This window comes from Pelobates fuscus, chromosome 2 (genome assembly GCF_036172605.1).
Source record: "Pelobates fuscus isolate aPelFus1 chromosome 2, aPelFus1.pri, whole genome shotgun sequence".
Classification (NCBI taxonomy): domain Eukaryota; kingdom Metazoa; phylum Chordata; class Amphibia; order Anura; family Pelobatidae; genus Pelobates; species Pelobates fuscus.
Window position 1 is genome coordinate 403,908,289 of NC_086318.1, and position 12,803 is coordinate 403,921,091.

Below are 12,803 nucleotides of genomic sequence, written 5' to 3' on the forward strand. Positions count from 1 at the left end.
GTGTGTATGAGTGCAGTGTGTGTGTATGAGTGCAGTGTGTGTGTATGAGTGCAGTGTGTGTGTATGAGTGCAGTGTGTGTGTATGAGTGCAGTGTGTGTGTATGAGTGCAGTGTGTGTATGAGTGCAGTGTGTGTATGAGTGCAGTGTGTGTGTATGAATGCTGTGTGTGTGTGTATGAATGCTGTGTGTGTATGAATGCTGTGTGTGTGTATGAATGCTGTGTGTGTGTATGAATGCTGTGTGTGTGTATGAATGCTGTGTGTGTATGAATGCTGTGTGTGTGTATGAATGAATGCTGTGTGTATGAGTGCAGTGTGTGTGTATGAATGCAGTGTGTGTAATGCAGAGTGTGATGCAGAGCCTTGGTGGGGGGTGGGCATTTTTATTTTTTAAATATTATTTTAATATTTTTTTTTGTTTCATTAAAAAAATTTTATTATTATTTTATTTTTTATTTTATTATTATTTTTATTTTATTATTTTATTTTTTTATTATTATTATTAATATATATACATTTTTTTCGTCCCCCCTCCCTGCTTGCTAGCTGGCCAGGGAGGGGGGCTCTCCTTCCCTGGTGGTCCAGTGGATGGGCACTGTGTAGGAGGGGGCTGTGGGGGCTGCAGAGAGTGTTACTTACCTTTCCTGCAGCTCCTGTCAGCTCTCTCCTCCTCCGCCGGTCCGTTCAGCACCTCGGTCAGCTCCCAGTGTAAATCTCGCGAGAGCCGCGGCTCTCGCGAGACTTACACTGGGAGCTGACAGAGGGAGCTGCACAGACCGCGCGGAGGAGGAGAGAGCTGACAGGAGCTGCAGGAAAGGTAAGTAACACTCTCTGCAGCCCCCACAGCCCCCTGTCTGTATTATGGCAATGCAAATTGCCATAATACAGACTCTGACTCGAGTATAAGCCGAGTTGGGGTTTTTCAGCACAAAAAATGTGCTGAAAAACTCGGCTTATACTCGAGTATATACGGTAATTTAGTTATGTAAAAGGCTTGACTACTAATGAAACTAGGGACAAAAACAAGAGATTGCTCTCTTGACTTACAAAGATTAATTATAGAAGTGAACTTGCTTATAGAAAGGTTTCTAGTTAATGAACACAATCTATTTCTTTACATGAATACAGCAAAGAATAAGAGAATTCTTAAAACACAAGGCTCTTGACTGATCGTAACACCTATATTATAATGTGAAACCTATTTCTATAAAAGAAAATAAAAAAAACACTTCGTGACAAGTTTCACCTGAAACCATTATTATCTTGCAATCCATAAAGACTGACAGAGCACACCTCTGCTCCCTACACTGCAAACCTACTAATTAATTAGCACCTTAGTATAATGGGCTTATAGTCCATGAGTTATAGCTATTAATGTAAATTATATACTACAAAGATCCATAGCTCAACATTATTGTTTTTTTTTTACATAAAGGAATACAACTGCCTAACTTACCTAGCTGGAATAAACATCAAATAATTCTAGGCATTTTTCAGATTTACATTTACATAGAATGTGATGGCAGATCAGAAACATTCAACCCATCTACTCTGCCCAATTTTCTAATTACTTGCTCATTGCTACCTGGCCTTTTCCTTTATCTAGGATAGCCTTATGCCTATCCCACGCATGCTTAAACTCCTTCACTGTGTTAACCTCTACCACTTCAGCTGGAAGGCTATTCCATGCATCCACTAACCGCTCTGTAAAATAATACATCCTGAAATGTTTTAAACCTTTGCTGCTCCTCTATTTTAAGACTATGTCCTCTTGTTGTGGTAGAGGTATAGTCTCTTCCTTTACGGTCTTGATTCACTTTATATATTTAAAATGTTTCTATCATAGAACCCCCCTGTCCCATCTTTCTTCCAAGCAATACATGTTAAGATCCTTTAACCTCTCCTGGTTTACACTAAACTGTTCTGTCTAGTCTTACTAACAAAGTATAAATCAAGTTAGTTCTACAGACTGTCTCTGTCCTCTAGGAAGCTGGCTTGAGTGTCTGGGAGTCTGAACACATTCCCCTAAAACAAATGTGGACTAAGGTTCTCTTGATTTACGGACATCAATTGCCTGGAATTACTGCCGTTACAATATCACACTGGATTCAAATCAACTTCATAAAGCTCCTTGCCCCTTGAGTACTTAAATTCAAAACATTTATTTAAACCACACTGTCAAGTCGTTGGCCACTGAAATTAATGTGTAATTACAAAAGGGATTTCTAATTTGAATTTCCAGCAAAGCAAGACAAGAAAAGGAAGCAGAGGATGGGATTAATAAACTGCACTTACCTTGGCCATGATCTCGACATCGTCAGACCTGCAGATGGCAGCAGAGGATAAGAAATTAAAACCCTTGCCCGCATGCTTTCAATTGCAATGCTTTGCCAGTCATCACCTCTAGCTTCAATTCAACTTGCGCACTGCCATTAAGGTTTCAAAGTTAAATGTTTAAAAATTGCACATTTTACGGTGGTACATTTTACACTAAGTGCATGACTATGTTAAGTGTTTTAATAAAGCGAGAGAAAAGTGCTGTCAGATGAAGTCCATGAGAAATCCTTTATATAGTTGTGTAGACCTTCAAGCCTGGGAATGCATGGGGCTAAAAACCTTTGCTGAATCCAAACCTCATTGTAAAGAATATCGAACAATCACTAGCCAAGTCTAAATGGGGCATAGAAAGTTGCTTAACCCCTTAAGGACCAAACTTCTGGAATAAAAGGGAATCATGACATGTCACACATGTCAGGTGTCCTTAAGGGGTTAAAGGAAACTGTCACCGTAAATGTATTTATTAATATAATAATCCTTTTACTAAGTATTGAAAGGAAACATTTTTTTTTTTAATTAAGTATATGTAACTCATCTCTCTCTTTATAATATAACAGGATCCTTCGGCCATATACATGCATCTTGGGGCAGACAGTGTTTGACAACCAACAATTAGTCTCCATGGTCTGACTGTCTGTTTTCAAACACTATCCGAAGGATACTGCCATATACTATAGGGAAGGAATGAGTTTCATTTTTGTACAGGTACTTTTTTTTTTTTTTTTTAATCCATTACCTTTCAATACTGGATGAAACGATCATTATATAAAAAACATATTTACAAACACTACCAAACAATGACAGAAACGTTATAATTGAAAGAACTATTTTGCATTTACCAAGATCAACATTTTACTTAAACGCATTAATATTATTTTTATTACATACAAAGCAAACAAATGCAATTAATTAAAATAGAAAGTGCACTGAAAATGAGACAATATTCTGATGGATAATCCATGATGAACATTTCATTCACTTCTATCGCAGTATATACAAAACTACACTTACACGCAAAAACAGGGTTGGTTGTTTTTTGTTTTTGTTTTTTTAATACTTTATTGAATTATTTTTTTTTTATTTTTTTTTTTTATTTTTAAACTCTGAGGATACATAAAATAAAGGATAACATTCAGACATTACATAGCAAGAGTACCAGCTCATACAGTTTATATTGGATATATCAATTGAATCAATACAATACACAAAGATCACTTCTACTCGCTTACAAGAAGTAGATTATTTGGAATTTGCGTAACTGATATCCAAAATAGGTTTTCATATATTTGGTTGGTTTATACATATATATGTTCAACATGTATGGACACCTGGTAGATAGCCATGTAAGAGCAGTCTCTCTTTTAGTCCCCAGGAGTGAGTGACAGTGGAATTACCCTGGGTAGGAGAGATTTTGCATGAGAAATAAGCTAATGGGCAAATAGCAGGTGAGAACAATAATTTAGAATTGTGGCGTCGTTGAAGGGTTTTGTGGACTTGCGACCAGAGATCATTGCTAGAAGGACATTCTTGCCAAACATATTTGAGGGTGCTGGAATGTTTTATCATCTTCCAAACAAGGAGGGGATATGAGAGATTATAGAAGCCTCCTTGGTGTCATGCACCATCTAAATTAGTTTTGTGGTGAACATCAATATGATAACCAGATAACATTTTTGTTATGTCTGTGTGTCCTTTTCCCAAGCAGGCATACAGTGACATTTATGACCTTCACAGAGCACTATTGCCTAATAGCAAATGGACCCCCCTCCCCTTGGGTATATTGGGTGTAGATGTACAATATGATGATTTTTGTGACACAAATCCTTAAATGAATTTTTCTTATTTTGGCCTCCATTTTGTAAATAAGCAACGATTGTAGGTTCAGGGAAATTGGAGCCTGTCAAAGGTGGACATTTTTATGAAGGCTAGTTTTTCGTATGAATTCATCTTATACGCTGAATATTAACCAAGTGTCCAAAACAGGTCTTGAACAAGGTAGGTTCTATTGCAGTGCGTTACATGGTCACTTACAGCTTAGTCTGATGGGGCACAGAGAGATTAATGACTTGCATTGTACTTCTTAAAACATTTAGAATTCCCATTTCCACGCGTTTTATAGGGTTATGCAATACTGTTGGAGTGATTCTTGCTTTTTTGTGCTTTTTTTTGTGCTTTCAAATAAAACTTTTCAGTAAAATTTAGGGAACCATTATTAGGGGAGTATGAAATACGAAAAATAGCAGGGGGAACTTTATCAATTCTCACTGCTCATGATAGCAACTTGCTATTCAAACAGTAAAGATCATTGTGGAAATTCTGGCTAGAGCAGCATAAATGAATCAGAAAGTACCTGGCATACTGTTAGACATTAACCTCTGGGTACACAATGTAGTCATATACACCAAATAGGAATTTTGTTACAAACGTGGCAATAAATAGCTGTTAGGAAGGCACTTGTGTTTCATTTAGATTAGAATAGCAAATAGCTCAATAGTAAAGAGGGGACTCATAGGTTGGGTAGTACACAATGTTAGTAATGTCACCCTGTAACATACACAAGACATACACCCCCCTAATGCCAACACAGCTTTAGCAATATACAATGGTTAAACCAAACAAAACATATAGGTAAATTACCGCCGCTTATGCAAACAGAACCAGCAGCTTAGATAGAGAAAAATAAATTTTTGTTCCAAAATGTACATACACTGATCAACCACAACTTTGAAACCACTGACAGGTGAAGATAATAACATTGATTATATTATTGCAATTGCACCGTTCAAGGGGTGGGATATATTCGGCAGCAAGTGTACAGCCAGTTCTTGAATTTCATGTGTTGGAAGCAGGGAAAATGGGAAAGCTAAAATATCCGAGTGCCTTTGACAAGAGCCAAATAGTGATGGCTAATTGACTGGGTCAGATCGTCTCCAGAACAAAAAGTCTTGTGGGGGGTTACCAGTATGCAGTGGTTAGTACCTACCAAAAGTGGTGCAAGGAAGTACAACCATGCACATGGGAACAAAGGCTAGATAGTCTGGTCTGATCACCGAGAACCACTGTAACTGGAATTGCTGAAAAACGTAATGCTGGCCATGTTAGAAAGGTGTTCGAATACACAGTGCATTGCAGTTCATTGCGCATGGGACTGCATAGCCGTAGACCGGTCAGAGTGTACATGGTGACTCCTGTCCAATGCCAAAAGCACCTTCAACAAAGACATGAGCAACAGAACTGGACCATGGAGCAAAGAAAGAAGATTTCCTGGTCTAAATAATCACATTATCTTCTTGATCAGGTGAATAGCGTGTCGTAGGCCTGAGGAAGAGATGGCAGCCAGATGCACTATGGGTGGAAGGCTGTCCAGCTGAGGCAGTGTAATGCTCTGGACAAGGTTCCTCTGGGAAACCTTGGGTCCTGGCATTATGTGCATGTTACTTTGACATGTACCACCTACCCAAACCATGTACACCACTTCATGGCAACGGTGTTCCCTGATGGCCGTTGCCTCTTTCAGCAGGATAATGCACCCTGCCACACTGCAAAAATGTTCAGGAATGCTTTGAAGAACATGAGAGTTCAAGGTTTTGCCTTGGCCTCAAAATTCCCCAGATCTCAATCCAATTGAGCATCTGTGGGAAGTGCAGGAACAAATCTGATCCATGGAGGCCCCACCTCACAACTTGGAGGACTTAGAGGATCTGCTGCTAATGCCTTGGTGCCACATACCACCGGACACGTTCAGTGGTCTTGTGGAGTCCTGTCTTGATGCATCAGAGCTGTTTTGGCAGCACTACGGAGATCTACACAATATTAGGCAGCTGGTTTTAATGTTGTGGCTGGTCAATGTAGATCAAGCATGTCAAACTCAAAGGCTAAGACGGACAAGGTTTACATTGAGGTGGGCCGGAAAAAAACCCAACAACTTCAGTTTAAATAGAAAAATAGGTTTATTTAGAAAATTAGAGTATAAAAAAAAAAAGTTGCCTAGCTGACACTGGACGTCCTCGCACTTGTAGAGCTTCAAAATAAACAAAATAACTAATTTATTTTAAGAAATGCATCTGCATATAACCGATGTTTCAGTCCAACTACCTTGACATATTAAGAAATGTTTAGTGATAGGACTGAAATGGTGAATGTATGCTGTTGCACAGCCGTAAAAAACAAATTACATTATCTTGTTGATTTTGAAGATCTATGAGTGTGTTCTTCAATTTGGCTGAGATCATCAAATATTATATAATATTTTTCCTGTCTTGCTGGTCGCAGCCACAGCTGAAAGCGGCCCCAGCAGGCGAGCTGCAAATATGTTCACTGTGGGCCGTATGTTTGACATGCTTGATGTAGATCATTCCTTTACATTACTTAGAGGGTGAAAACTGATCACCCACTACCTAAATTTTAGAACTATGAATTTACTAGAAGCCTGTTAAGAATAATGAAGTGATTTCCTGGATTTATTGGTCAATGCATTGTATATAAAAAATAAAAATCTTAAAAAGCAACATTCCAGAGCCCTAATGCACTTCAGCTTAACGGTCTGTCCCTTTCATAAACATGCCAAATTCAACGGAAACCAGCAAAAATTTGAGAACCCCCATCAGCACTCAAAATGACAGACAGGAGGTCTTCCTGATTTACTCCACTTGAACAATCATTCAGGTGGAAGTGAGAGCTTTCATAGGAAAGAATTAGTGAATGCTTCCATACGAGAAGCATTCTATTGGGCTATCGCCACATTTGATTCGAGCATTTGCTGCATGGCCTGTTTTGTTTAAACAGAATGGTGAAACAGTCATCTCTTACAGTCTCACCAGGTGTGGAATGGAACAGTAGCAGGAGAGGGTTAGACGCTGGATAGAAATGTAAGCAAAAGTTATTGTTTTGTTGCATGAAAGGGGTGTGCCTGGCACCTACAAGGTTAACAGAACACTCCAAACGCTACAGCCAAATATTTATTTATTTTAACCTTGGAGAGTGTTTTTAAAAACTATTTGTAGTCTATTGACAGTGTCAGCCTATAGCTCCTCTTCTAGTTTAAAGAACTTGTGCATTTTCGGATTACAAAAAGTAAGATATGATGTTCTTAAAAAAAAAAAAAAAAAAACTATGAAGAGGAAAAAAAAAAAAAAAAAATCTGCCATTATGTAGTAAATACATTTTCTGGGCTCCTTTGCCTTTCTACACTACAGCTGCAATTCCTGGATATGCGGTATGAGAAGTACTCTCAACATTATCTCAGCCATACTGCAGGATTAACATACAAATGAGAATGTGTAATCCCCAACGGACTAGTTGTCTGGCGTTCGATATGGCCCTTACCAGTCTACAACCAAAGCTGTACTAACACAAAGAATAGAAAATATAACTGGACACTTTTACCCTTGCAAGAGATATAGCACTTCTAATAATCCATCCACGCTTGTAGATTATCATCAGTCAAGGCAGTTGATGTTATCCCCTATGGGCTGAGCAATGGTGCCTTAGATTACCATATATTCCTTGGCTCTCTGAGAAATGCATTTAATGAGACTGCATGATTATTTAAACAGTCTTTTTCACTTATTTTGCTTTGTGTCTGAACTGGTTTGGCTGCCAAATGCAATTTGCAATAGAAACATAGAAAGTGACAGCAGATAAGAGCCACTCGTCCCATCTAGTCTGCCCAATCTTCTTAATACTTGCATTAGTCTCATATATTTTTAGGGTAGCCTTAAGCCTATCCCATGCATGCTTAAACTCCCTCACTATGTAAACCTCTACCACTTCAGTCTGTAGGCTATTCCATGCATCCACTACCTTCTCTGTAAAGTAATACTTCCTGATATTATTTTTAAACCTTTGTCCCTCTAATTTAAGACTATGTCCTCTTGTTGTGGTAGTTTTTCTTCTTTTAAATATGGTCTCCTCCTTTACGGTGTTGATTCCCTTTATGTATTTAAATGTTTCTATCATATCCCCCCTGTCTTGTCTTTCCTCTAAGCTACACATGTTGAGATCCTTTAACCTTTCCTTGTAAGTTTTATCCTGCAATCCATGAACCAGTTTAGTAGCCCTTCTCTGAACTCTCTCTAAAGTATCAATATCCTTCTGGAGATACGGTCTCCAGAACTGTGTACAATACTCGAAGTGAGGTCTCACCAGTGTTCTATACAATGGCATGAGCACTTCCCTCTTTCTACTGCTAATACCTCTCCCTATACAACCAAGCATTCTGCTAGCATTTCCTGCTGCTCTATAACACTGTCTGCGGGTGTTACCTCCATACAATTCAGAGGAAATAAACAGGAGAATGTTAACGGATAGGAATTCAAAATACATTTCAAATTAAAGGCCCAAAAAACTTATATGAAACAATAACAGACTGGCAAATTGGCTACTTCCACCAAAAATCCCAAATTGATAACAATTCACACTTTAGTGCAGGTGTGACCAAAGGTAGCTACAAAGATGTTAAAATAAGTAAACCTCCCATAATACTTTTTCCACCTTGCAGTCTGTAAAAGTATTGCATGAGTGACCAAAGGAAAAACTCCCATGACGCTTTGCCAATGTATTTAATTTAAAATCTATAATATGGCATTGCAGGCACGACTTGTGGCAAACAAATAGCTAACCAGATAATTTAGTATTAACTTGTGAATTTGCCATCCAGACAAGGATTGTCTGTGTCTTTCTATTTGCAAAATACATGTTGTGTATAGGAATGTTAGACATCACTTAAGGACATGGCAGACGCACTATAGGCTTCAATCTACACAACCAGATAGGACTTGGTAATGCCAAAGATTTGAGGTTGGTGTGTGTTAACTGCACCGTTCATAGCAGAAAAACCTTTCTTGCTCTGCTTTATAAAATATAGAAATATAAGCACACAAATTATCTATGCTTGAATAAATACCATGATAATAATGCTATTTAAATATCTATGGCAGGTGCGATTGGCAAATAACTATCAGAATGGTGGGCTGGTGATGGATCGGATGACACACTGCATGCTTTAGCGCTGAGCCAAGCACATATTTCTATATTTGATTATTGGCTAGTGCATCATTTTATGATCATGATTATTTGATTGAGAACTTAAATAAAAACTAATTAAATTTTTTGTTTTTTTTTTTTAAATTGAAATTTCTATAAGTGCTTTCCATCTGAACATTCCATAAAATGAGCCATGTTTTAATCAATCTGTTCTGTAGTGGTTAATGAGCTAGCAAAGCCATCAAATAAGTATATCATAACCATAGGTTGTATCATAACATAAGTATCTTTTGAGACTTACTTTTTAAATGCTGTAATGAGGCTGCCTCTGAAATATCCCAGGTCGGTGGGTGCAGAGTCTGGTGAAGACACTGCAAAGTACATAAACATTCTTTAGCATAGTCTGCATACAGATTAACACTCTGATATTTCATGCAAACTTTCTATTTGGAAAACGAGTGTTAGTAGGATATATAATTCTGGCTTGATTCATCAGTAAGGAAATGCAATGGAGCCCTGAAGGAGACAATTGAGTCCTTATAGACCTGACTTGAACAGATGCGTAATACTTTTTTTGGGTGGTGGGCATTGTATTACATATTTGGGCTGATGAATACCAGACATTAATACCACCCAAGAAAAGAATAGTGAAAGTGTGAACGTAGGGCTTCCCTTTGTTATTTGAACAGACACTTTGTCATTCAATGGTCCAAAATCCCAATTATGGTTCTTGTGTAGCCAATTTTTCCCTGATTTTTCTGATGTAAAAAAGTTGAGTGGTTCATTACTCAAGTAACGACATTACCCGAAGTGTGGCCAAAAGCTATAGATCAGCCTGTCGAAATCCATTAGATGCGACAGTACCAACGCTGGGTGCTGTACTAATATCAGTCAACAGAATAAAGTGTTTTAGTCTCTAGGATAGGGTGGACACTTAATTATGGTCTAAAACACACAGTACTTTTTAACGTAAGGTAGTATTTCACTCTGTATATGTGGCACTGCTCATATCCACCAAAAGCACACCTCTACATTTTATGCACAGAACCTTTGCTTACAAAGGGCAAAGACTTGATTGAGGTTCCCTTGTGATGCCTCCCGTCTCAGCTCTGACACTTGGAGCCATGTGCGTTCAATTTCATATCCACTCTCCTGGGAAAATGAATCAGGTACACACAGAAAGGCAAGTTATACGAGTTTTTACAGTAAAAAGCAACATACATTCACATGAACTGCAGAAGGCAGGTAGAGAAAAATGAAAGGCACTGAAGGCTTAAAGGAAAAAACAAAACAAAAAACATGCGAATGTACCCAATCACTCAGCCTCACACCAAGAAATACAGCAATGAAATATTACCTCTAGAATTTCGCGGGCAGACTGCATATCGTCAAACATACTTATAACATAATTAGAATATGTCTCCAAGTCCAGTTCGACGCCAATATTTTTGAGAGCTTTAAGTAATTTAATGGTGCCTGTGAATCAGAGAGGGGAGGGGGTTACTTAATGATAATTAAAAATAGTGTCCAACACACTTGTATCACTGTCATTCTGTGTTTATAGTGCATACAATCCCACAGGGGCTCAAAACAACCTTTACATACCAACGGCTATAAATGAAGGTACTGTAGGACACCTCTATGTTAAAATGGCAGTTCAGTGATAGATCTGCACGGACTGTTCAGTTATCAATGTCATTAATAAAGCACACACATTTACACAGTCATAAAACAGTTCAGAACACAAAACCTTATCTGTGTATATATACACAGATTTAGAAATAATATCCAAGCATGGATATAAGTGGCTTGCCTTTTGGAGTATGTGACTGAAAAAGCATGGTTTTATATTTTTCCTGAACAGAATTCCATAAAAACTGAAATGAGAAATCCTGCATGATTTCTTTTTTTTCTGAATTTAGAGCAAGGACAGGAAACAGGAGGAATCAGCGATTTACAATAAAAATTGCAATCGAGCTACATTTGGGCTCCTCTGTAATATCAACTGAATTCCGGTGAAATGTATAATTCAGTTAACCGAATTTCAATCAATTTCTAAATTACAAAAAAATGTTAGTAGGAGTTGGCAAAGACCGGACCAGTAAACTATAGAAGAGGTATTTTCAGTAGTTTCCAAGCAAAGTGTAGATACTGGAACGTTTCTGATTTTTTAATATATATTAAAATATAGCTATAGTAATTTATATTGCTTACAAAGTATGCAAGGAACTTTAGATTTAATGGATCAGCACAGAATATAAATACCACAATAAGGTGGAATTGGTCTAGTCCAATGATCAGCAATCTGTGACATGGACACCACTAGTGGTTCTTGGAGACCTCTCTGGTACAATTCATTGTCTGTCCACAGGGGGCGCTATTTAAGTAATAACATTAAGCGTTGCATGGGGAAGATGTTAATTGAAAACGGGGCTCTCTGTCTCAAAAATATTTTCCATCACTGTCTGAATATTGGCAAGTGAATACGGTGGAGGGCTAATTATGGCTCGGAGTCTTGGCTCTTAATGGGCAGAGCAGTCTCTACTATATGACAGCTGCAAGTATATAATAATAACATTGTCTAACCTGATGAGGACATCTATTCTAAATATGCTCCCAAAATCTAGCTTTCCAGTAGCTATCATAATCTACGCATTTAAAATCTTTATTAATGCACAAAGCCTTTTCTCCACCAGAGTTTGTGTGCTTGTCACTGAAATACTTTATGCACACTTAGTTTTATCGTCAAGTTTGCCACTAAGCAAGAAGGGAGGAAATAGAACTACCCATCATTAGTAAAGAATGTTACAAAATAAACTGATTGCATCAGGCAAACCAAGCGTTAAGACGGAGAAGGGCTGGAGGGCTGAGCACTCAATCTATAAGCTTTACAGCACTTTGCTTTCATGCCATTACACACAGTTAACTTCCTTATGTCAAAAGTTATGCAGGTATTGACATCTCGCTGGAACAAAAAGGGACTTTGGCAAAAGCTTCAGGACACTACTAGCAAACAGCATATGTTATTCTTCAACTTGCCTCTCAGATTTGTGATTTTCCTATTTAATATTTTTTTTAAATGTGAAGTTTGCCGGAGTCCTCTCTGCCTCTCTACCCTGGAGTGCCACCTATGGAAAAGTGACACTTCCATGAATATTTTATGCAGTGCACCACGGTGCAAATAATCAGATCTGAATTCCCTTTGAGCACTTAAAAATACATGCAGGCAAGTCACAGTAAATTAAAGTCGCATCATCTGCTCAACTTTGCCTTAAACAAAACCCTGTCTGATTTGGGGACTGGCTCTCTACAAAGCGGTGATAAACAAAAGATTAATTAAGAGAGGGGGTATTCTGTCCGGATTCATAGCACGTTTTAACAGCAGCCAATACTCTGAGTCTGGGCGTTCAAGTGGAATTTTATCGGACTTTCACACCGGGTCTTTAACCCCATTGTGACTGATGGCATGTCAGAACGTTCTT

At 38.1% G+C, this 12,803-nt stretch overlaps 1 protein-coding gene across 2 annotated transcripts in view; it reads right to left on the reverse strand.

Annotated features, from left to right (window-relative positions):
* LRPPRC (leucine rich pentatricopeptide repeat containing) overlaps nucleotides 1-12,803 on the reverse strand; it is a 115,864-nt gene that overhangs the window by 81,821 nt on the left and 21,240 nt on the right. For both annotated transcript variants that reach the window (XM_063443902.1, XM_063443901.1), the window contains exons 12-15: nucleotides 10,679-10,797; nucleotides 10,380-10,473; nucleotides 9,623-9,692; nucleotides 2,296-2,323 (exon numbers count right to left, since the gene is read on the reverse strand). In XM_063443902.1, coding sequence (XP_063299972.1) covers nucleotides 2,296-2,323; nucleotides 9,623-9,692; nucleotides 10,380-10,473; nucleotides 10,679-10,797 — 311 coding nt within the window. The remainder of the gene's footprint in view (nucleotides 1-2,295; nucleotides 2,324-9,622; nucleotides 9,693-10,379; nucleotides 10,474-10,678; nucleotides 10,798-12,803) is intronic.